The following is a 26,353-nucleotide window of genomic DNA, read 5'->3' on the forward strand; positions in this document are numbered from 1 at the left end:
TTGGTTATTTCCTGTTTTATTTTGGTAGTTTCTGGTCCTCCCTCGTGTTTTGGTTTTACTTCCTGTCTTTGTCTGTTTTCCCGCCCTTTGTGATTGTCATGTCTTTCACCTGTGTCTTATTAGTTCCCTCTATTTAGTCCCTGTGTTCCTCTTTGTCTTGGTCAGTTCGTGGTGTTCTTGATGTCTGTCTGCCTGAATCCCCCTGTGTCTCCCTCCCGTGTTTCATCCGTGTTATTTTTCCACTGGCTTGTTTTTTAAGTTTGCCTTTTTGGATTCTGTTTCGTTGGACCTTTGGATTTTTACCTCCCTTAACCAGTGTTAGCCTTTGTTTCTTTGTTTCTGTTTTATTTCATTAAACCCTTTTTGAACTGGTTCCTGGTGTCGACTGCATTTGGGTCCTCCAACTTGTTAAACCCCAACAGTAAAAATAAAACAGGAAATAACCAACAAAATCGAAAACCACCACAAACTCTCCACTCCATCGTGCAAAAAAATGATAAAAGTTTACTTTTTTATTCAGTCAGAACAATGCAGAAAGATCACTTCTTGCAGTCAGGGGTTTAAACACAAACACAGACTGAACCACTGCCATGAATCTTTGCCTGTATCACAATATCAAAATTTCAATATTTACACTTCCACGACAGCTGGACACCTCCATCTGTTGATGATCATCTGATATGATTGGAAGTCCCAGAGCAGCTGACAAATGAATCTTGTGGTGAGACCGCGCTGTCAGTTGACGTGACCAAGTTGAAGAATCCACTCTGAACTTCAAACGTGATGGTACATATGTTTTACTGTCTGGTTTTAAAAACAAAATTAAAATCATCCAACAAGCTATGAAATTTTTAAAACAGATGTATGACAGACTTCATCTGGGGGTTTACAAACCGTGACTGTTTCTACAGGCGACAGCTGGCACACTGGATATGATTTTTTAAATGGGCCCATTTACCATTTTGTTGCATCGACTTAATAACATCTGAAGCTGAACTGAAATCGTTGTCATTATTGCTCATCATCTTCATTCACTGTGATGTACAGAGACTGCTTCAGCACTGCTGGGTGACAGAAGTAGACCACTAAGTGTGTCAAGTGGCTCCAACATGTTTTGTCCTTTATGATGACAATATGCTGACTTCAAAACTTAATCTTACCACTCCTGCCATTGCATCTTTCTGTGACACTTCATTTTCAGTGTTTGTGGCTCCCAGTAACATCACAATAATCAGGTTTTTTGCAGTTCGCAGAGCTGAACAACAGCTGTTCTGTCGGCCTCCTGCAGTTGTGTTTTATTTATATTTTCTTTTTTTAGTGAACTGCATAAGTAACACAGGAATTTAAATGTTAAAAATGTACTTCCCCAAGTGGATAAATAAAATATTTTGCTTCTTCTTACTCTTCGTTTTCAACAAGCAAAAACTGTTTGTTCGTTTTATAGCTACAAGAGTTTTAAAATGACCCTGGATAAAATGTTGTTTTATTTACCTCCTGTGTTTATTAGTTTGTTGATTTCTGCAATGTACTGTTCTTGGAGAATGTGCAGTACAGCATGTGCTGCGAAAGCAACAAAAGAGCCGCAGAGCTTAAGGATAAACACTTGTACAGACTGAGAGACAGCAAACAAAGATGCAGCTTGATACTTGTTTTCTGCCTGATGTGGGTCGATGCAGGAATAAAATAAAGATGCTCTGATCAATATCTTCACATTAAGAACTGAACATGTCTATGTGTAATGTAAAGATGTCTTATTGTTACCATGCGAGGGAGCTGGTTTTGCAAGATCACACCAGAATCTATCTTGCCAGTTAAAAGTTATGCACTTGTGCCCGAAAACAACAACGTAAACAATAATGATACTCACGTAGATGTTACTATAGCAACAATTTTATCAGAATAGGAGTGTTTTTTCATTCCTGGTTGTGTTTAACAAACCATCTGGTGAGTCAGGATAGTCTTACTGCTGAACCGACAGAAAATTATCACCCGACTCCCCTCAGCTCTCGAGTTCCTTCACATAAATTGAAGTTGTTGTCTTTCAAATAATTGTTATCATTTTACAGCTTGCAGATTTACTATTTTTCTTCACTCACTGCTCTCATTAACCTTGTTTCAACTTTCAGCTGCAGCAAGCTCTGATTAACGGACTGTATTGTCCACTGAACAACAGACAAAGTTAGCAACTAACTGGCAAACATAATGGAGCATTTAGCTGCTAAAGAACCCAATACTTCACAAGTACACTTCCGTAATGCAGTGAACTTCTTGTAATCCGAAACATGGAGTCTTATCCTAAATCTACCTGAGTGGTTTTTGTGCTTAACCGCTTGACCGTTTCACAATGTTAACCACGTGCTAAAAAGCTTTCCAGCAGCGTCAGGGCAGTGTATTGAGTTTGGATGACGAAAGGATGGGCTCCCAGGCTATAATTCTGGATCATGGAACAAGTTTGGAAAAATTGTTAAGACCCGTGGGAAAATCATGGAGGGACAGCAGACTGACCTGTACACGTGTATCTGACCAGGCTGACTGATAAGGCAGGTCTTGCTGGACACATCCCACCTACTTTCAGTGGAGTTCCACCCACTCTCATATAGTCAGAGGTATAACTACCCCAAGATCAAACCCAACAGGGCAAAAAAACAAATTTATTCCCACGCCTATAACTCAACCAAACAAGACGCAGTATGCACTGTGAACGAAATACATGGACTTGGGGGTGTGAAACACATGAAATATGTAGGGGTTGTACAGTATACAGTTATTTTAATGATATTTGTTGGTATATTGTTACTGACACGCAATTTAATGCCTGCCTGGACTGTCACAATGTTTATGACAGCTGCTATAGATGATCTTAGATCATTGTTTTGTCCAATGTGCTCTTAATGTGTCTATATGTTTCTCTGCTGTTGCACAAACTGCCTTTGAGAGGACATTAAAGTTGTTTACGAGTAAAGTCTTCTCCCAAGTGACTGTAACACACTATAGACCTGACTGATGATACGACTACAGACACGATAAACTACACTGAATTTGCATCCAATATTTGAGTTTCTCAAGACATGTGGCCTAGTGGGAGCAAAAACTGTGAAAAAGACCTAAAAGTGAAGCCTGAGGGATGGCACAGGAAACAATGGACTTTAGGTGAGAATAAATGTAAAGACACAGTTCATACCAAAATCAAAAATATATATTTTACCCCTGGCCTTTAGTGCTATTTATCCATCTACATTTCATTAGTGTGAGTTGCTGAATTTTGGAGATATCATCTGTAGATCTCTCTGCAATATAATAGAAGTAAATGGAACTTGGAAACTGGAACTTAAACATCAGTTTCTTTTTCCAAAAATCATGTCCTAGTTACTCAAGATAATCCGAAGACTTTATGAGTAGTTTCATGTGGGAACTATTTTCTTTCTGAAGTAGAATCTACCAGAACTACTTTCTTTCCCATGCTATAATTTTGGAGCCAAAATCTTTCCCCGAGTGCCTGTAACACATTATTGAACTGGCTGAAGATCCCAGATATGATAAACTACACTGAATTTGCATCCAATATTTGATTTTGTCTAGACGTGTGGCTTAGTGGGAGCAACAATTGTGAAGAATACAGGAGGACCTAAAATTGAACCCTGAGGGATCCCACAGGAAACAGTGGACTTTGGCTGAGAATGACTTTGCAATTCAGACAGAGAACCACTGAAAAACAGACAAAAAACAGTCAAAGGCTGAGTCAGAGACACCTACCCTGTCTTTCAGCATGAGAATTGTATTGTCTTCTGTGTCAAAGGCTGATATAAAAGCTAGAGGAAGCAATTTGATGCATCAGCTGCCAAGAGGAGATCATTAGTCAAGAGGGCTGATTCTGTCCGATGGAGCGAGACTCCTGAAAACAGACTAGAATTTTCAAAGGCTGTGTTCTGAGGCAGGAAATACAGCAGGTCAGTAAAAAGTTGTTTTCTCCACGACTGTGGGAAGAAAGGGAATTTTGAATACGAGTCTGTGGTTGTTCAGGACCGACTTTTAAGGCGGAACTACAGTGCATGAAAGAAAAAGGGCAATTGGAAGTTTACCAGCTCTAGCTTTATTTAATGACTGAGAGGATATTGGGACTAATTTTCTAAATGACAAGTTTATAGGAAGAGTGTCAAGAGAACAGGTGGTTGCTTTCATGTGAGACGCAATTTGCTTCAGTTCAGAAGTGGTAATGATGGTGTAGTAAAAGAACTCGGTGCAGGAGACCTTACCGAGGCTGACGAACAGGTCACGAGTAGGTGGGGTAATATTATTTCTGAATGAATGAGTAATTAATACCAGCTGTCCCTACATATTATCTCAACACACTCAATTACCTCCACAGCAACAACTTTATCATGTGCAGAGCCATTTGCAAACTGCCCTTGCAATATCACTAGAGGCGCTCAGTGTTACATATTCATTAAGACAAACCTGCAAAAGTGATGTAGCTTGTATTTTTATCTTATCGTTTGACAGATGCAATCCTCTGCACGCCTTGTTCAGCTTTTCCGCCAGTGCTAACAGACGTACTCACACTTGGCCAACACGCAAACCCTCTTAGCAGATTGGTCTGTTTTCCCACATGACGCTAATGATTTTAAACCCAAGTGCCAACCCTGTTTTCGTCTGGTTTGGCAGGAGCAAAGGAGCATAAACTGTTGGTCTGTGTGGCCAATTAATGGTCCAAGAGCTGCGAGGAGACTTAACAAGGTGCAGCACAGGTGTGGAAGGCCTCTAAACCTCAGCTGTTTGCTCTCTTGTAGTTGTAAAATATTTCACGATGTAGAACCAGCTGCTAACAAATAAAAATATGACACTTATTGTACATCAGATGAACATTAGTAGTACCAGCAGTCAAATCCTTCTGGGCAGAAGCAATTAATTCAGTATCAGTAATTATGAAGATAAATCTCTCAGTGTCCTGCTGTTTACTTACAGCTAAGGTCCAAAAAAAAGTTTTGGTTTCTTTTTTTGGCTTCGCTGAATTGGACGATCAGGGGGCCAAGTTTTTTTTTTTTTTTCAATATATAACTTTTTACTTGAGATTTTAACTCATCCACATATGGGAAAGAATAGCAGTTTAATTAAGTCATATTAATTATAGTTGGAGAATAATTTAGGATTAAATTGGGAATTACTGTTTGACATTTTTAATTTGCATTTAAATGAAGTATGACCAACACTGTGACATGACCTTATACCAGTTATATCTTCTCTTCATAATTTTTCTTTTTTTGAATCTGTGCCTGATATTGGAACTTTGTTCCCCTGCACAGGTCAGATTGACCCTCACCAATACAGATAATCGATTTAACATGTGTAATTAAAGGGACAGTTCACCCCAAAAATTAAAACATATTTTTCCACGTAACTGTAGGGATAATTATCCATCTAGATTGTTTTGGTGTGAGTTGCCGAGTTTTGGAGATATAGGCCATATAGATGTCTGCCTTCTCTCCAATATAATGGATCACGGTGCTAAAGGAAGCGTGCATCTACTCATGGATGAGAAGCTTGTGGTCATGATAGTGCGGCATGTAAACATGAATGGCATCCTCCTCGGTTGAGCTGTAACCTCACATCCATGAGTAGATGGACACTTCTTTTTGTGCAGTGATACAAATGGTAGTATTTTTTGGGAACTTTGAACACCACAGGCCGAGTGCCATCTAGTTCTCTTATATTGGAGAGAAGTTAAACATCTCTACAGCTAATATATTCAAAACTCACACCAAAACAATCTAGATGGATGAATAGAAATACAGTTCAGAGGAAAAATATGTATTCTTGATTACGGGGTGAACTGCCCCTTTACATTTATTCTCATCTTAAGTCCGTGAGGTGTCCGAATTATTAGTAAGGGGTTGACTAAGCCCCGCCTACCTAATTAGTGTTGCTACTCCTGTTAAGCTTTCTGTGGAGAAGTGAACAGAAGCAGGCTTCTTAGCTGACGTCTGTCAATTTCACCATGTGAATCGCTGGCAGATTTTATCAGCTGTAGCTAGCTAGCTTATTATGCTAATGATAATAAGTTGCATTTACTTGAAATCAGTAAAATTGAGTCAGTATTTACATTTAGTTGAGTTGATTCCACTGAATTCCTGTATGTTTTACAGCATACACACTCTGCTCCCATAAAGTGGATGTGTTAACCAAGAACTTTTTCTTGTTCTGTTATCTGTGAACTAATTATATGCTAAATCTCGGCCAAGTGGCAACCTCCGAGGCTGAACAATAAAGCCAGTGCCAAAACCTGCCGTTCCTTAAGTGGCTACTTGAGGCTGGCTCCTGAAGTGAATCAATCATCATAGACCCCCATATTAAAATATAGCAGAGATAAACATGTTAACAGGTACAAACAAACGGTTTAAATTATATCAAAGCTTAAAGTCATGCATAATTAAGGGTGTGCCTACTTTGAGTGACTGGAGGGTGCCATGATAGACGGCTAGCTATTGGGTAGCCACTTCAGCTTGACCCATGCCTTGTCAGGCACGAGGGAAGGCAAGAGCTATCACACAAACTTTTCTTTTTGCACAGGATGGAAAAGTCAAGACCCTGTCATACTCTGACTCTGATTGGCTGGTATTTGTTCCCTTGGCGGTTTGGATTGTTTGGGTTGTGTAGATTATGGTTTAGACATGTGATTAGGGTAAGAATATCAGGGTACGTTAATCAGAGGCACAGCAGGGTGGGCCATGCCTTTGCCATCCTGGGAAAAACAATTATGGCCACCACACTCCCCATGTTTCTTCAGAAATCCATGGGTGATGTCATTAATGCTCCATCAGCTATTTATTATACTGTCTCTGCTCTTTGCCTTACTAACGTTATCAGTTTACATTAGAGCAGATAAACACGCTGTTTAATGCTCCCGTTACACTTTTGCTCTTGTGTTTTTGGTTTTGGAAAGGCTAAAAAATACATCATCCTCCAAACTCCTTATATACTGTGTTTCTCTCTTGCTATAGCTCCCTGCACACAGCTTTACAGGCCTGCTGTGCCAAGGTACTGTTGCTGATTTGGTACGGCTTGGGAAAGGGACTTAGCAAACAGTGAATTTATTATCCACCAAAAATACAAGAAAAAACAGAAAAAGACGAACAAGAAGAACATAAGCAGCTTTGATTTTAATGCCAGAACTTACCGCTGTCCACCATGTTCCTGGGTTGTCCAGGCCACAGTTGTCGCTGTACTCCAGGCAGCAGGAGTCCGGCACACGGGAGGCGTTATAAACTTCAAACCAGTCTGTGTGGTTGGTTACTCCACAGCAGCGAAACTGCAGAAGAGACAACAATGAGTGAAGAGAGTCTGCCGTTTTATTGTCATCACACTGAAATTCAAATGCATGATATCAAATCAACATCCTCTGCTGATGGAAACTAAAATAATTTACCTGTCAACAATAAGATTTACTGAACAAAATAATTTGTATGTGCTGAGCGTAGAAAACATTTCATCTTCCTGAAATTGAGTTGCAGCTCCCTTTTTGTACAATCCACATCTCATTTGTCTCAAAGTCCTGAAATCATTTTCTAACTTGCCTGCTTCTTTTTATCTACATCTTCCCCCTCTGTGATTGGTATAGATTTTTGATAAGGGATCATGGCTTTCACCACAATTCAATTCATCAGTGTAATTCATGAAAAGATAAAGTGCCCCTGATGTTTTGTTCTGTCAGTGGACTTTAATTCCACAAAAGAGTATTGCTGCCCGGGCCGCTCACCACACCACTCCGTGCACAGAATCGGGGATTGTGTGTTAATTTAAAACTCCTTCACTCGCTTAAACAATGGATCATGTTTGCAATTTATCATGAACTGCAGCAGAATTAAAATAAGCGAAAAGCATTTGAAGCACAGTTTTAATGTTCAAGAACAAATCAAAGGTTAAAAACAGCATACTCTGTAAAAATAAACTATTTGTTTTAACTTAAAGTTACTAGTTCTGGTTCTGAAACTGACTCAATTTAATACTGATGTCTATATCTTTATATGACCTGTATAAACAAATAAAATCTGACTGATTTACCTTGAAAACTGCTTATTTTTTTACCCGTGTTACAACCACAGCTCACGCTATTACAACTGAGACTCACATGCTTTGCAGTTGTAACATCAGACAGCATCCACTTTTGGTTTAATTCCTCATGACTTGCTTTCTCTATTAAAAAATTTAAAGTGGTTTCTGAGAGCAGACATACGTGGGTTGTTTGCCTGAAGATATTGAATATGTTGGCAAGAAAAAAAATCTCAAAAAATGTCACAATGGTGGCAGTTCTCCCCTACATTATTTCTACTCATCATTTCAAATGAAAATAATTTAAGTAAGAGGAAGTAATGTTGATAAGTTCAGAAGGTTTGGAAAATGAATACTAGAAATTTTACATTGCATTAACTTGGATAAATAAAACTTCTACATCTGTTAATGCAAAGTTAATGAGAAAAGACAAATCCACTAATTCCTGCATGATTTTTTACAGTGTAGAGTCATAATATTAAAATGTTATTACCTTGAAACATTAACAGCCAGAGTGGCATGTGACCCTTTCTGATTTATTGTACTGGCATTTGGCACCTTGTGGATATTTTTACTACTTCTTCTTCTCGTCTATGTAGATGCTTTCTATTCTATAAGCGGCCATTAATAATATTCAGGGTGAACTTTGCTCCAGGGACATCTGCTGTATTATCTATTCAGTGACTCAGCATGTATGAAGGAGGCTTGGGAGAGAGAGCAGTGACAGAATGAGAGCTGCCTTTTAATGGTCTTCCTTTCAGTCAGACTTTATGGCGCCCCCGTACATACACACACACACACACACACACACACACACACACACACACACACACACACACACAGCATCGTTGATCTGACGAGGAAAAAAGTGCACATTCATGCTTGCACACATAAATTTTCAAACAGTGGCTCGTTCAGGCGGATTCTCCTCGTGCAATCATCCTGTACGCAGAAAAAAGCCTACACATTAACACCCACACATGCAGACACACGCACACATTTGCATAGCAATACATTGCTCTGTCATCATTTATGCCTTTTTGAGTCACGGTGCGCACACACACGCACAGGCGCACACTCATGCCTTCCAGACACGAGACATATGCATGCGTGCATGCGCACAGACAAACATTTACTGCACATTTGCTAATGGAACAAAACTGCGAGCCGCAACACTGGATCTGCGATGTGTAAAAAGGTCCAGAGAGCCCTGAAGTCTATCATTTGATGTGTCCCAAAGGCATTCACCAGCAGCAGCATCCGTCCTCCGCAATCCCTAATTCCAAATCTCTGTTTCTCACATTGTTATTTTCTTTGCAGCGGAATTTAAAATATATATATAAATAATAGAACGGAAAAAGCACATCAAAGTGAGAGCTGGAAATAAAGATTACCTCAGAGAGTCTATGATGTTTGCATTAATCTTTCTGACAACATTTTACCAAAGCATTTAAACTAGAAAAGCTTTGAGTGTTTGTTACTGTCGGTAGAAACATTTCACAGTTTTTCTGATGCCATTTTTTAGATTTCCAATATATATATATTTTTTTTCTACCAGTCTGCTTGTAAATGTCCAGATCCCATTAACTTCAAAAAGGATTGCAGTGTTTTATTCAAATTTTACACAAAATGGAGCAATGTAAAATCAAATGGCCCTTCAGCATTTCACTACTTCCTTTTAATTTAATATGATCACAGCGGTACAAATGGTGAAACCTTGCCGATGGCAAAAGTAAGCACTGTCATGATGAATAATGCAGTCAAAACGTCATGTATCTCAGCTTGTGACAAGGTATTTTGCATGACTTGTCTTGCTAAATGGCAGTGAAGTTAATATTGAATGCGCTGAGATGTTTACAACAGAAAGTTTCTTAAGGCATTAAGACCTCAGTAAACTGTGACTAAGAGAAAGAAAGAAAAAAAAACAACTTCTGTGCTTCGTGTTTTAAATATCTTTTAAGTTGTGTTATAGATCGTCTCAAACACCACCACCCGCCCCCTCCAGTGATCTCACATCTTACATCAGTTTGTACTATCATCCAGGCGTTGGTCAAACCCACGTTGCCCTCTGTGCCGAAGAGCTGGAGGCCCTTCTTTAGATCCCTCTGAGCGTAGTGATCAATCTGTGAAAACAAGACAGGGAAAACATGATGTGTCAGAAAGAAAAATAAGAAAATTTAACAACTCTCATTTCTAGAGATGTTACCTGAACTTTACATATCGCCCAATACAAGCACCAATCTGACACCAGAGCATTAAAAAAAAAAAAATATTTGATTGTTTTTTAACATTTGTGTACTAACCCTGTGATTGCTATCATTGGCTGGCTCAAGTTAATGCAGGGATGCTGCTGGGTAGCAGCAGGCTCCCATGTTGGGGCTAAAAAATTACATGATGTGCAGATAGACTCACTTGCTGATATCCAGTCCAGCATTTTAGGCTGTATTGGATGCATCTCCAATTCTGGTATTGGTACTATTGAAATACCTCTACTCATTTCTGCCTGTGTGAGTTTGAGTGAGGAGTGATGGAGGGCTTGTGTCCTTTAAGCATCAAAAATGTTTGAAACATTTTCAGAGACAGAATGTGATTTAAACTCAAAAGGCAGCAAACAGCAACATAGATTGTCAGTTATCTTCTGCAGTGCAATCTGTTTGAAGTCAATTAACTAATGCTGGTTGTTGTTTTTCATATCAGCTTCATGGCATCCTTACTTTTATTTGACAGCAGACAGTATAGAAAGGCAGGAATCATCGTGTTTACATGGTGAGCCACATTTTTATATACTAGACCACTGACTCTGTTAATAAACATGCTGAGACTAGAAGAGAAAAGACATTAAGTAAAACAATAAACAATGCACATCACAAATCATCAGCAATGCAGAAATATATGAGTTAATACAGTCTGGGCATTGGGATATTTTAGTGCTGTTTGTTCATTACATTCACTGCACTAAAGATCCTTTATGTATCCCTCATGTGTCCTTTTGTTTAGCAAATATGTTGTATTGTCCAGAAGGCGTTATATCAAATTCAGAGTGGAGGGGATGTTCAGTTTCAGGAGGATTAATGCGGATTCCATCCTGGCTGTGGAACAGTGGACTGGCTCCTGGGCTCCTGGGGGGCAGTCATGGTATCTGGTTTACTTATGTTTTTTGTCCCCTGGGGGGTCCTGCTGTTGCTACAAGCAATCTGGTCCTTGTATAACCAAAGGGAGAGCTCTCTCTCTGTATCCTCGGCACAAAGCCAAGAACTCAGTGGGTGCTGGACTCCGCCAGGGTTGCCCCCTGTCATACACAAGACCTGAAGGTGAAGCCCCGGTGAGGAGAGCTTCTGGTTTGCTTTTTGCAGATGATGTGGTTCTATTGACCTTCTCAGACTGTGACCTTCAGCACACATTGGGAGGTTTTACAGCCGAGTGTGAAGCAGCTGGGATGAGGGTTGGGACCTCCAAAGGTTATCTGATGGAAAATGGTGGATTTCTCCCTCCAGGTCGAGAGTGAGTTGCTGCCTTAAGTGATGGAGTTCAGGTGTCTTGAAATTTTGCTCACAAGTCATGGGAAGATGGAGCGTCCGATTGACAGTTGGCATGGTGTAGCGTCAGCAGTAATGCAGGCATTGTACTGGACTGTTGTGGTGAAGAGAGAGCTCAGCTGGAAGGCGAAGCTTTTGATTTGTGAGGCGATCTATATTCCAACCCTGACCTACGGTTATGAACTTTGGGTAATGGAAAAACTGCAAAATCTCCTGTACAATGCCTCCAGACTGATTGGTGCAATCCAAGTCTCCTAAAGCTCCAACAAGCCAAGTTGACTTGAAATTCCTAATTTACACCATGTTTTTAGCCTACATCTTCACTGTAGATCCTTGGCTTGGAGCCACGGTTGTGTGTGTGGAATTAAATGGGAGTGTGTGGTGTGACGGTGTGTGCATGCAAGCAAACGGTATGCCGTGGCTTTAGGAAACCTGGAATACACCAGAACAACTGCTCACCATTCATTTAAACTGTTTGGGAGATTCTCCTAATTTTCCTGTGAAACTCCAGCAGTGTTTTGTGGACTAAAAAACTAAACCCGGCCTTGAGTAGATAATGACTGAATTGTCATTTTTAACGTGAACTATCCCTTTAAAGCAGCAGGATTAGATTTACTTTGACTGAACCAACACATTGCAGGACGGGTTACTGAGCTGCCGGTCAATAAAATAAACACGTTACATGCAGATCCATGTGGGTTTGGTTCAGCAATGTCAACCTAAACAAACAAGATAAAAACATTTAACAAAATCAGCTTTTCCAGTCAGCTTTGAATCGAAAGAACAAACCGTTATGTGTGAGCACAGTCACAGAGATAAACATGCTTAAACACACTAAACCTTTGCACTTACTGAATCTAAAATACGTTGATTTAAAACCAACAATACATTCAGAGAGCTTGGGGGATATATACCAACAGCAAACACAAACTCCAGACACACACACACACAGAGGAGCCGCTCAGCCTTGTTTACACATCAGGGTGGTCAATCCCATCAGACATCAATCGCATTGATCTTCTCCGACCTTGCTCTCCCCTACACGGCAGCCTTTAGCCTGTGAGGTGCTGCAGACACCTTGTTAAGTCTCCATCTTCAAACACTCAAAAAATATATATGGCCTTCAAAGGGAACATTGTTATCTGGCAAAGGCTTCCTACGAAATTTGCTCACTGTACTCTGACATTTCAATGAAGCAAAAGTCACTTTAAGTAGGCGAAACAATAGATGAATAATCAAGTTCTCTACTTCTCTCAGATGTTAACACACATTCTTCCTACACCCGATTGTTTGCAGAGCTGTTACTGGTCTTTGTTTGACATTTTTAGTATGGAAATATGACAGATATTCTGTATTTCTCCTTAACCACCCATTCTGTTGCATAACTCTGAATAAAGTTAGAACACACAGTTGCAGAATCCTGCTTAAAGGAACCCAGTGGGATTTTTGGCCACTAAGAGCGCTATGGAGCAATGTGTCACGCCATTTCACCAGTCCACTGATGTTTAACGTTAGTTATATAAGCTTTGAACATTAGGTTGTATTTTTTCATGCAGTAGCTTTATAGATTAGTTAGAGCCAAGATGAAACTGACAGAATGTCGGGCAGGACTGTAATTTCATGGAGGTCATGAAGCCCATGGCCACTGAGCCTCTCAGTTTGGCCTCATGCCCCTAAAAAAATGGCATGTCCTGCAGCCACAGTGGTATTGATGCTCTGCCTGCACTGCTTTAGTTGATTTAACTGTTTTCTCCTCCTCTGCATCTTGGTTGTCAATGGACATCAATGTCTTTTGTTGAGATTTTGAATCTCATTGGGCAACATCAAGTGAAACGCTGCGCACATAACAAGTGGTGAGTTTGATTTTGAGCCTGGCATGAACTGCTGGAAAAAACAAGCTGTTAATGATGATAGTTTGAGCCAAATGTAGTGCGAGCCAACCAGGAGACAATAGTGAGAGATGCGTCATCTGTCCACTTTGATTATGCATCGGCCCACATCCTCCTCACCAAGATCCTTTATACCTGGTCAAATGTTCGCTGAAGTTTTGCAGCTGAAGCTGTAAGACAGAAGACATTAGGGATAAAATAAGCAAGGTTTTGGTTTGGCTGGCTGGCTATTTATCAATATCTAGTGGACCAATACAGCTGGATCAGGCAGGATGTTAAAAAAAAGTTTGCTACAGCAAACTTTCTAAATGTTGAACTGATTGTTATGCATTAAGGGTTATAATTATTGACAAGTTCGTACTCAGCAGTTGACAACAAAATTTAATATTCATAAGATAAGCCCTAACCCTTAGGTGAAATTCATTATTTCTGGGAGCTTAAAATTATTGTTTCATTTGATTGCCTTGCTGCCCTGACATTTGGCCTTTGTGCCCTCAAAAACACCAAATGCCAAGTGGTTTTGCCCCTAAAATGATGAAATTTCGGGCCTGAAGGGCAAGACTCAGAGAAAAAGTCACAATTACAAATCCATCTGCAGTGTGGTGGCTGATATTTCAGAGCCATGGTCGGGGCCATAGATTCTAATCTGCACAGACCTCAGTCAGATAAAGGATCAATGAGTCAGGCAGACTAGACTAACATACCCAACTGAACAACCCCTCTGCTCCTGCACTCCCTCTGCTGCTAAGAGATGGAGAGGGGGGGTGATGGGGTAACAAGGCGTATCCGCTTTGGATCAGTGGATGTAAAAAATGCAAGATTACAAATTATTTAAAAAGTTGCCATTTTGTGTGTTTTAATATTTTGATCAGAAACACTGAATCCATTTCTTTTTGTCAAAGTGTTTCCAAGAAAATGCCACGGGGTACAATATTATTAAATTTTTCATCCATAAAAGTAACTTTAATAGCTGTTAATTAGTTATATGTTAATGAGTTAATTGATGTTCACTGTTAGGTGAGCTGAACCGTTTCATGATTCCCTTCCTGGGCCACTGTTCATAAAATTAATTACAGTCACACATTTAAGAGGGGGTGTTCTTTCCCCCTGCAACCTGCAATGGAGGAGTAATAGAGCCATGTCCAGAAATGTGATATTTTCCACAACAGGTGATTTCATTGGTTGTATGTACGTGTAAGTGGATGAATTTAAGCATGTTTTAATTTTAATTATATTTGTTAAAGGTCATTTCCATGCCTGCAGGTCTGCTCTTTGAGGCAGTTTTGTTCAACTAGCGGCTGGGGGGTAAAATATTTCATGTGCCCCGGGGCAAGATGAACAGGTGTTCATTTTATATTCCATTCAGTGTAACATTATGTTTGCACACGTGCTAATACTACAGAACACGTCACCATGCCAGACTGCTAAAACAAAAAGGGGCTTCTGATGTAGCCAAGAAATAAAGCAGATGAAACAGACAAAAAGACAAAATAACCCTGAAAAGATGTCAAGGAACTCAAGAAGGAGAATTAATATAAACGGATTATAACAGAAACACATGAAGATGTGATACCAATCTATCGCTCCCACGTCTCATCTGAAAACAATCAGGTTTTTTTTATGTTTTTGTTTTTGTTCTTAAAAATATGATTTATCACCAGAACATGTTTAATGCAACAAACCATCCTGGCAGTTTTATATTTTCACTGAAAACAACAACACTGTGAAAATTTGCTCAATAAAACTGCCAGGCACAATTTTGTGGGGGTGTGGTGACTGTATATCAAATCCCAGAATGCCAACATGACACTCGAATCCTCGCAGAGATTCTTTCTAAAAAAAATAAAAATAAATGAATAAATAAAATAAATTGAGTAAAGAACAAAGAGGCATTCTGATAGTTTGAGATGGACAAATGTACTTGACAACCAAATGTTCCCTGCTGCTTTTCAATTTCACATAGTGCCATTTACCAAACAATATCACGCTGCTATGAACTTTTCAACCCTTGTCAATACTTGGTCTTTAGCTGTTGCCATGGGAAACAACATAATCAATCAAAGAAACTAATTTTTAGCCCACAAATGCTGATCAATTAGAATTATTGATCAAGCTAACATCCAATTCATCCTCATCAGACATGTGAACTTTCTTCTCTGATTTTTTATGCAGGTGAAAACCTCACTAAAAGAGTTAATGTGAAGCTTTTGAGTTTTACCAGAGATGGCAAAGCTACACAAGTTCTTCACTCAAGTAGAAGTACAGGTATTTGTGTAAAAGTTACTCAAAGTATAAAAGTAAAACGTTGCCCTCTGAAGGACATTTCTAGCTGCTGTGTTTGTGCAAAGCTAATTAAAGCTAACTGAACCTCACCTTTTCTCCATGTCTCATCTTGACATGTTGTTTTTGGCCTAATACGTCTTTTACACAGTTTTAAGTGTCGTTATTCCTTTTTCTACTCGTTAGTTTTTCATCTTGTTATGTTTTTATGTTATTTTTCATCAACTTGTTGCATCTTTTTCATCTTATTAAATTGTTTTTAGTCTTGTTTAAGTCTTTTTTGCCTAATTACATCTTTTATGTTGCTTTATGTCTTTTTAATGTCTTTTACATCAGTTTTGGTCTTGTGTCTTTTTCATCTTGTTAAGTCTTTTGTGTTTGATATGCACTGATGGATACACCAAGAAATCTTCTTTTCCATGTGTTATTATGACATCCATTAAGATTAAAATCACAGTGACAACAATCCCCTCAAAAAAACAATTCCCCTCAGATGCATTAAAACTAAAATAAAAATGTTTTGAAAATGTAAGGAGTAAAAAATACAGATATTTGCGTTCCAATGTTGGGAGTAAAAGTAAAAACTTGTCAGAAAAATAATTACTCAAGTAAAGACACCTGAAAAATTACAAAAAGTACAGCAAATAATATTTTGTTACTTCCTACCTCTACATTTTACCCCAGTGGTCCAGGTTAGGAAGAATTCTCACAAAAGACTTTAACAAAATACCTCCAGAAAGTGATTGTAACTGTGTGAGCTACTGTAATATTTCACTTGCCAAGAAAGCAGCACATCCTTAAAACTGTGTAAGTTAATGTTTGCAACAAGCTGACAGACCTGCAGCCGTGACATCTTATTACTTTTTATTGTTGTTGTGGTCAGCATACTAGCAAACCATCACTTACACAGCAGACACAGAGATCCATTAGTATTCTTTTGGAGTTGTGTTTCTAGCAGTCAGATGATGAATACAATCCAATATTCCCTCACCTTTTAGCACATAGGTAACATATCTGGGCTTTAGATGATACATTTGACTTTGACTTTGCCGGGCAGGTAGCAGACAGTCTGTTTTTTTAAGAGCTGATTTGCTGAAAACAGTTTTTTTTTGTCTACATGCTGGATTTTTTCTTTTCCCAACTGGTTAGCCAGCAAATAGCCAGTAACATTAATGTTAATGATTTGGCACAATGTTTAGTAGGCCTGTATGTGAACTGAACTAGTCATATTATCTTTGCCAGGAAAAAGCAAGGGCTGGGATTTTATTTAACTTGATACCACTATCTTATGTTTGTTTTAAGTTTATAAGTTTCAGACCATGTTGAATGTGTTTAGAATATGGACTCACTTATTTCCGCTCTAGTATCACGCTGGCAGCTGCTTATGCATATTTATATGTGCTAAAAATGTCTGTCAACAACAGCAAACGAGCATAAGTATGATGTTTAATGTGTTGTAATAAAGTAGTGATCTTAGATAGACCTTGCAAAATGCATCTGAAGTTGTTTATTAGCTATGTTGAGCTGAGTTGACTCAGAAGTAGCAGATTTTATTTTGATCCAATAACTAAATAGTTCATTCTGAAAGAAATGACACTGGATATATCCTGGATAAGTCCTAAGCCCCACCCCTTTTTGCTCTGTGCTCCAATAACAGTTGAGAAAGCTTTGCAACTGGCGGAACCTCAATCAACTTTCCTTCTTGTTCTGTACTTCAATATGCTACGTGCTAGGCTTTTTAGCTAGCTAATCATCAATTGTAAGCTAACTTGTTGGCTAGTGTTTTGCTAACACTGGCTTACTTAAAGGGACGGTTCAACCCAAATCAAAACTATATATTTTTTTCCCTGGCCTTTAGTGCTGTATATCCATCTAGATAGTTTTGGTGTGAGTTGCAAAATTTTGGATATATCAGCTGTAGAGATGTTTGTTTTCTCTCCAGTATATTGGGACTAAATGGCACTTGACTTTTTGATTTTTGGGTGAACTGTCCCTTTAAGACAAAATTTATAATGCATTTCAACATCTTTCAACCATTTTCAAGATTTGGTTTTCTTTTCAACATAGACAAGCCAAACACACAGCACATCTAAGCAAAGATGCTGCTAATAACAAGGCAACACATTACAAGTTGCGCCAAATGATATGAAATGGTAAACACTTCCTGTCTGCTAAGTGGGCGTGATCAGATGTTTTGAAAGTGTTGTAAATGTTGTGTGAATGGATGAAAGCAGATACAGTAGCCTACAGTAGATGCAATACAAATGTTTAGTCATTTAACGTAACGTTAACTGATTTTTATCTGCTAGCTTAATGTGCCTTTTATTGTTACAGAGCCATTTGTGTTGCCAGATCTTGTGACAGTTAAAGAGTCTAAAGTTAAAGCTAATTTTCTCCTGATTTGACTGTCTGGAAAATACCGTTTATTGTCAGGATATTTGGAGGATATGTGGCTTTTAAAAAATATTTACTTATATTTGTTTATGTGTTTATTTATTATTTATTTTATGTACTTACAATATTTATTTTGGGGACTATGGGCTGAAAGAATCAACTATAATCTCTGTCTCTCTAGCATTGTTTTGAATAGACTTAGGACTAGCCAGGAGTCTCTGGAGCCATGGTGAAACCATAGATATATTAAATTGAAGTAGATAGAGAGAGCAAAAATGGCATCCAGTCAGTCAAATGAGAGCTGCTTGCCTGGCACAAAAGCTGAAAATGTTTTCTGGCTTTTGAGTTTACTTCCTGGTTATACAGCCCACTGAATATACACAGAAATGTTTCCCCCTTTCCTCCCATCTGCAACTTCCCACTCGCCCCACAGACTTTATTTTGTGTAGATGCACAGATTTTTAAAACTGCTTTTTCAGCTAAAGGAAAGTTTCACAAATATAAAGCCTCCATGGATCAAAAATTCATAATAGAAAGAGTCAAAACTGAACTCGCTTCCACTGCGAGTGGCCACCGGGAAAAAAAACTGGCAGCAGGGCTGAGCGACAAAGCCCTGTCCAGATCTATAATAAGTCTATGGGTGAAACCAATGAAACACACATGCAGGAAATTACTCTTAAGTGCACCGTCTCCTTTCTGAACCATCTCTGATCTAAGTGCAGGAAATGAGTAAGCTGACTGAGGTTGAGCCAGGTACCCATCTTGCACAACTGCTATGGACCACAGTGCAAAAAAGGGCGGGACTTGGGAAGGTTCAATGGTAAGACATATGATGCTTTTGAGGAACCACTGCAAATGCTGCAAACTGCTGCTGAAGAGGAACGGCATGCTGTATTCACTTAATACTTTTTGTTTAATCTGTTCATTTGGGACTGTGCTCGGGGGAACCATAACACCTACACTATTTTTCATTACTGTTGCCAGCCCACACTGTAATGCAACCTCACTGATTTCAGCTGCACCCTGTTCTGGAAGCGGGCCTGATTACACCTATTGTTACACTTATTGCACATCCACCTTTTTACTGCATAACATATCATAGGTGGGATCTTGGCCAATCATATCACTCTGTCAAACTCAGATGTGGATTTGTAAACATAATTACATCATGATTTAGATTCCTCAAAGAGGAAGAGATGAAAGAGAATGCTGAACGACAAGAGAAATGACAGAGCATGTAATTTCTTGCAACAATAAAAATGAACTGTTGATCTGATTTTCAAATAGACTCGTGTTATAAGCTACTGCATGACATCACAACTCTGGCAACATGCAAGCTGTCTCTGAACTGATGTAAGAATCCAGCACAGGGAGCCCTCATGTCCCATTTGAGTGGACGGGATAAAGCCCCGAGTCCTCTGAAGTCTTGCAAATAAAAAAATAAAAGAGAAAAATACTTTTTATTCAAATCTAAGTAGGTCATTAGTGAAGGGTGTCTCCTGTGAAAGTGCAGTTAGCAGACTGTGCGTAAGCCATAGCTGTACTTTTGGCTCAGTATTGATGTTGTCCTCGGGACTTTGGTCGCCCTTTAACTACACCAGGCGAGTCAAAGATGGGCCATCAATTATTTATATGGCAGGGATACAAGGAGAGATAAGAGACGTATATGGAGAGGAGAGGAGAGGAGAGGAGAGGAGAGATAGAGATGTGGGTTTAATAAAAAGGAGATGAGAGATGGAGGTGGGGAAATGAGTGGAAAAATGTAAACGGAAAAAAGGGGGAGAGGATGAGCCATGAGGCGATGAAGGGCAAAATATGCAAAAGCAAATATGCTGTGGGGTGAAGAAGTGGTTACATTACTCCTCCAGATAACCAGGGTTGAGAGGGGTACGTTAAAATGTATTCTGATGCAATTGCTAACTGCAACTGCTTCCTGTTTAAAAAAGTCAGTAAAAAAAAAAAAGGACTCCGTAATCTAATCCAGGTATTACAATATTAAAGTAATGTAACACTTTTGGATTACCTGAATACCAAAAGTGGTAAAATAATTTTTAGTCCAATATAATGTTTAACATTTGTTGTTGATTGATTTATTGTTTGTCCAGCTATTCCTTTCTTTATGTGTGAATGCATGTTTAGGTTAATGGATGTAATTATACACATTTAAATACACTTTGCTAAACACGTTATTCACACTTCACACTCGAACACCATGTACAATCCCAAAATATTTTTCAGTGATAGCAGACCACGTTAGCTTTGTAGTAGTAGTAGTAGTAGTAGTAGTAGCAGAAGCTAGTTAGCAATGTTAGCATTTGGTCTGTGTAACTAATGTTAGCCATTGATCTGTGTAGCTAACATTTGTGGTTGGTCTGTCTAGCAGACATAAGTGGTTGGTCTGTGTAACTAACATTGGTAGTTGATTTGTGTAGCTAAAATTAGCAGTTGTTCTGTGCTGCTAACATTATTGTTGGTCTGTGTAGCTAATGTTAGCGTTTAATCTGTGTAGCTAATATCATTAGTTGATCAGCATAGCTAACATTAGCAGTTGGTCTGTGGGTCTAACGTTAGCAATTGTTCTTATCCATAATGTTTAACGGTAGTGGTTATTCTGTGTAACTGAGGGTAGCAGTTGGTCTGTGTAGCTAATGTAAGCATTTGGGGCTGTCTGTGAAACTAACATTAGTGGTTGGTCTGTAGCTAACATTAGCATTTGGTCTTATGTGTAAATGTTTCTTTAAAACAGGTGTCAGTTTTAGGATGATGTGCTAACTGTATTTCTGTGTAGCTAACATTAGTGGTAGCTAATAGTAGCAGTTAGTCTGCTTAGCTAAGGGTAGCAGTTGGTCTGTGTAGCTAATGTTAGCATTTGAGGGTGTCTATGTAGCTAACATAAGTGGTTGGTCTGTGTAGCTAATGTTAGCATTTAGGGCTGTCTGAGTAGCTAATGTTAGCATTTGAGGTTGTCTGTAGCTAACATTAGTGGTTGGTCTGTGTAGCTAACATTAGCAGTTGGTCTCAAGTGTAAATGTTTCTTAAAAAATGTCATTGATGAGATGTCAGATGTTCTTGGTTGATCGCAGTATTTCCACAGCTGAAGGCAGAACTGTTGCTGATGTTCCTCTTGTCTGATTTAAAGATAAAATAACGGCCAAATTTCCACCCAGTGAAGACTTTTTTTGGACTAGAGGACAACAATAAATTGACAGTAAGATTACCTGGTTTCACTGAGAACAGAGTGTTTTGTACTCTGGTTAATAATAGTAATAATCCCCCCTTTTTACTAAATTTATCTGTAATCATTTTTCCTGTAATTGTAATGGAATACAGTTACTTTTTTTGTATCCTAATTACAAAATCCTGTTACGTATGATCTATTTCCCCCCAAGCCTGCAGATAACACTGACAGTATAACAAGCAAACAAAGGGAGCATTTCATCTGTGACAGCCCAGAAGACGGGGCATTATGTTTGAAAGAAACACAAGAAAGGGATTTCAGAGGAGAGGAAATAATGAGAGTAAAAATGGCTCAATTTACTAGCTTCCTCCAAACAGTGGCTATCCATTACCTGTGTGAGAAATGTAGGAGGTAGACAGACACAGAGATACAGTAAAGTAGATAAAAGCATTAAAGAAAGAAAGAAGAAGGATCTGTGATCATATTCCCTCCAGATTTCCCCTGGACACATTATTTCAGTACAAGACGCCAAACTGCATAAAGCATGTCATACTTCATCTCCGACAATGACGTTAGTGACTCCAAAAAAGGATGATTTTAACATTATTGATTCATAGCTCAAATTGCTGCCTTGAAGTTTTGGGATTCATCACTGCGACGCTGGCGGCTGTTCACCGCAGGCTCATCCCAAACCAAGGTTGTATTCTCATTATTCTCATCCTCATTCTCATCCTTGAGAACTGGGAGAAAACTGTATTTTGACAGGATTTTGATTTTTACTCTTTTATCTCAATTATGCTGGGAAAAATATATTTTAATAGATCAAAGTCTTGGCTAATAAACCTTGTAAAAGGCCAACCTCCTCTTGATTTAATTTTTTATTCGCCTGAATGTAGATGTCAGCTCCGTCAGATGTAAAATCTGACGGAGTTGATGTCTTACGGAGTTGACAAAATGTTACATTTTTTTCAATTCATAGCAGTCATAGTTGTAGTGAGTAGCCTTTTTTTCTTTTATTAAAGTTGCTAAGAGTTTTCTTAATGCCAATCAAAATATACATTTTCACTCCAAAAATGAATTAAAATAAAAAATTGATCTAGTTTTTAAGTTTGCTGCTAGTTTGTAAGTTTTTAAGTTTTAAGTTTTTTTCAGTAGGACATGATTTGTCCCAATTCGAAATGTTTAATTCAAAAAGTCATATTTCAGTTGCTTCAAATGAGTGTGTGTGTGATTTTGTCACCCAGTTCGGTATGTCCTGAATGTCTCACCAGGTTTCTACCTTCCTCACCTACTGGGCGCCCACGCTTATTGGCCAGGGCGGGTTTCCTGCAAATACTTTAATTTTATCCTTCCTCTGAGGGAGCCCAGATTACATTCCCTCATTCCCCGGACTCTGACCCAATTTGAAGCAAAGTCAAAGCTTTCCAAGGTCTTTTATTTTGACTGCGGACAGACTATACTCTACCCCTGGCTGCGGATATGTGAAGCTTAAAGCTTGAGAAGTGTTGCACTGCGTTTCAAGTTGTAGGGGGAACGCCACCTCTCTGAAGAATCCACATGTTATTCCTGCGCTTCAGGGCAGATCAGTCAATACTTGTGAACTTCTCTAAAGCTATAAACTCAAGAACTAACCCGTAAATTTGTAAAGTGGAATGTGAAACCTGGCTCCTCAGATAAAGAATGGGGGAAGCAAGTCACAAATTCAAGGCCTCTGTCTCCGACTTGTAATTCTGTCCCGGGGCACAGCAATAACATGCCTAAATTATTTAAATTGTCTGGCATTCCCCTTTAAGTTACTAATCTCAGTCCTTAGCTGGGGCAAATCAATTACAATCCCAGCTCAGGCAAATCAATTACAATTTCCATTCTCTTCTTCTAATCAGTTCCTGATTAACACTTGGCAAACCATGTGAGCAGACAATCAATGCCACTAACAGGAGGAAGGCCGTGAACTAGCAGAATGTTGGCCAGAAAGGATGATACTTGCACAGCTGTAATCAAGGTAAGCTGAAGGATTTGAGACAAGATGTTGGACAATAAGATGAGGTCAAGGCTCATTATCTCTGAGGTTCGGCAGAAACTTCCATTGTGATTCAAGTTTTTAGTTGAGAGCTGTAATTCAGCAGAGAGATTCTTGTGTTTCTGTGGCCTCTTCATGTTGATGCACTTAAAAGTTCTGAAGTACGAGACTTTTTTGATGCATAACTGAAACACTTCTAAAAGCCCTTGCCTGCAGCTATTAACAGCCATGGCTGCATTTGTCTGAAGTTGACATCTAATTCCTTTAGTCTGTTTTGAGCTGTTTTACGTCACAATAGCTTCTGTATTTTACCAGAGATGGGAAATGACAAAGTGGAAATCCTTTGTTACTGTATTTAGGTAGATTTTTCAGGAATCTGTACTTTACTTTTTCTTAAAACTTTTTTTATTGTTCCTCCCTACATTTGAACAAACGTGTCTGTACTTTCTACTCCTTACACTGTCAAAACAGGTTTGTTACTTTTGTTTTGATACATTTTAGGGGAATTATTGATTATTTTTATTTTGCATCATTGTGTGCCGCTTTTCCAACATCAAGACAGAGTTCACCCTAAATGGATGTGACAATAACTTATAGAAAAGAAGATAACATGGTGTATCCATCAGTACATATCAGACAAGACAGATGAAAAGTGACACGAAAAAAGTAACAGATGTAAAAGATAAGACAAAAAAGACCTAACAAGATGTGAAGATGTAACAAGACAAAAAAGATGCAACAAGATGTAAAAGACCAAAAATACTTAAGTTTGTACTTGAGACCTGAAATTCAAAACACAGATCCTTGTGTTTCCATGGCCTTCTCTCCATATTGATGAACTAAAAAAGTTCTCAAGTGAAGAGTAGAACTTTTTTAATACATGACTGACGCCTTTTCCAACGCCTTTACCTGCAGGTTTTTACAACAAGAGGTGCTTTTTTTTTGGCGGCAGACATCTGAATTATTTCAGTCTGTCCTGAACTGTTTTGTATCACATCATACATTATGTATTTTTAGTGGGGTTTTTTCCCCGAGGTTTTATCTCCTTCTTATCATGCGATCGCTTGCAGGTGTGTGTGCGTGCATATGTGACCAACTGACCAAGAGCTTGCCTGGAGCTAATCTCAATTACTGCTGAACCCATCACTCTAATTTTTTGGTGCATATTTATGACTCTATGATGCTGGAGGACCTCTGTGATGCACGATCTTTGAAAGACCTTTTTTCATGCCTCGATGCCGACGACAGCCTTGGCCACAGGCATTATGTTTTTGGGTCGTCCCATCCTTGTGAACGTGATGACTCAAGAATGATGTGAGGGAATTTCTTCAAACTTGCCACAAATGACCACTTGGACTCAAGAATGAAACTGATTAAATGTTGGTGGTCAAAGGTCACTGTGACCTCACGTCAAAAAAAACAAGCCTGCAATTCGGCTAGAGCCTCGTTGATGATAAGAGAGAATGTCTACGCAAATGTAATAGGATACTGGCACTGTGGAGATTAACTACATGCATGTTGAGTGTAATTGTAATCCATTACAGTTACTGGGAAAAATATGTAATTTAATTACAGCAACTAATCAAAATGTTTCTTATAAAGAGGTTGCATCCAAATATTCTTTTCTGATTGTCTGACAGAGAACTGCACTCTACTGAGTGTACTCTTCTACTTTCTGCTGCTTATACTCAGCCAACTCACATGGAATGGATTGTTATGCAAATATAGATTATGCAAACTGTTGATATTTGGCATCTAGCCTTCGATTTTGTCACTCCTCACGAGGAGGCATCAAGCAGGGAGCGGGGGGATTTGTGATAAAAAGATAAAGACTTCCCTCCCCGGGGAAAGAAGACTTAGAGCCTACAGGTGGATACTGAGGTACTGAAGTAGGACTTTTGAAATGCTGTATAAACAGCAGCAGCAGGGGACGGCTTTCAGGTAAACAGTGTGGCAGCAGGTGTGGCAGCAGGCATGGCAGCATAAGAGTGAGCAGTGCACAGTGTGTTGAATATATGCTGCAGTGACAGACATGTGACAGATGATCTGAGTGTAATGGCTGACTGGAGCTGACTGCCTGCCCTCTTACTCACTGCTAAAATAAAATAGGAAAGTTACACAGGAAGAACTGATTTTAGATTTACTGAAAAGAACTCTCCAAACTTCTCTCTTTGGCTCATGTCAGCCACTTGACTAAGTTGTGACTAACATAAGGCTAGTCTGACTCATAGATATGGACTGTGGCTAGGCTATAGGCTTGCCACTGTTTCAGGCAGGTAGGTCGACCTGGGGGTGCACACTACAGGACATGCCCCCCCAAAACGGCTGCAGTTTGGTGAGGTTTAGGTACCAAAATAATTGTGGTAGGTCTAGAAAAAGATTGTGGTGAGGTTTCAAATAGTGTGTTAATCCAGGAAGTTTTCTCTGCCGCAGATAGCTTAGACCTTTCTCATCCGCTGTACCATTTTCAAAAATTTTCAAAATCCCTGTGGCTATATGTGAAACAACAACAACCTCAGAGCTACCAACCTACACGCTGTAAATGGCGGGTAACCTGAACAGCTGGGCCACAGTGGCTGCATGTATCTGTGTGTGACGAATACCTTGCTGAAATGCTGCAGCGAGCACGCCTGTATTTTTTCACGCAGGCAGCAGTTTTAAAGAGAAGAAAAGAGATGTCACCAGAAAACAGTGGGATTATCCCCCTCTTTCAGAGATAGAGAGAGGGAGAGAAAGAGAAAGAGAGAAAGCAAAAGAGAATGCACCGGAACAAAACCTGCCCTTCACACAGTTTTGTCATGTCTGTGACATATTCTACAGATACAGACAGTGAAACTGAAGGTGAAAAGTATCATGTTGCTGATATGTTGAAATGACTGTCAACAGATCATTTTTGCTGAGAACCACAAATGTCACATGAAAAAAATTGGTGAGACCCCAAATCTTTCGATAGAGTGCGGCCACACTGCTCACACAGTCTGTGTGGCTGTTAACCTGTTAATATGGATGCTGA

At 39.2% G+C, this 26,353-nt stretch overlaps 1 protein-coding gene across 3 annotated transcripts in view; it reads right to left on the bottom strand.

Moving 5' to 3' along the window:
* tspan4a (tetraspanin 4a) overlaps positions 1-26,353 on the bottom strand; it is a 247,487-nt gene that overhangs the window by 17,590 nt on the left and 203,544 nt on the right. For all 3 annotated transcript variants that reach the window (XM_084737817.1, XM_084737737.1, XM_084737655.1), the window contains 2 exons: positions 10,065-10,166; positions 7,172-7,303 (listed from right to left, as the gene is read on the bottom strand). In XM_084737817.1, coding sequence (XP_084593943.1) covers positions 7,172-7,303; positions 10,065-10,166 — 234 coding nt within the window. The remainder of the gene's footprint in view (positions 1-7,171; positions 7,304-10,064; positions 10,167-26,353) is intronic.

The sequence above is a fragment of the Lutjanus erythropterus genome, chromosome 1 (assembly GCF_056507025.1).
Source record: "Lutjanus erythropterus isolate fLutEry1 chromosome 1, fLutEry1.hap2, whole genome shotgun sequence".
NCBI classification, from domain to species: Eukaryota; Metazoa; Chordata; class Actinopteri; order Lutjaniformes; family Lutjanidae; genus Lutjanus; species Lutjanus erythropterus.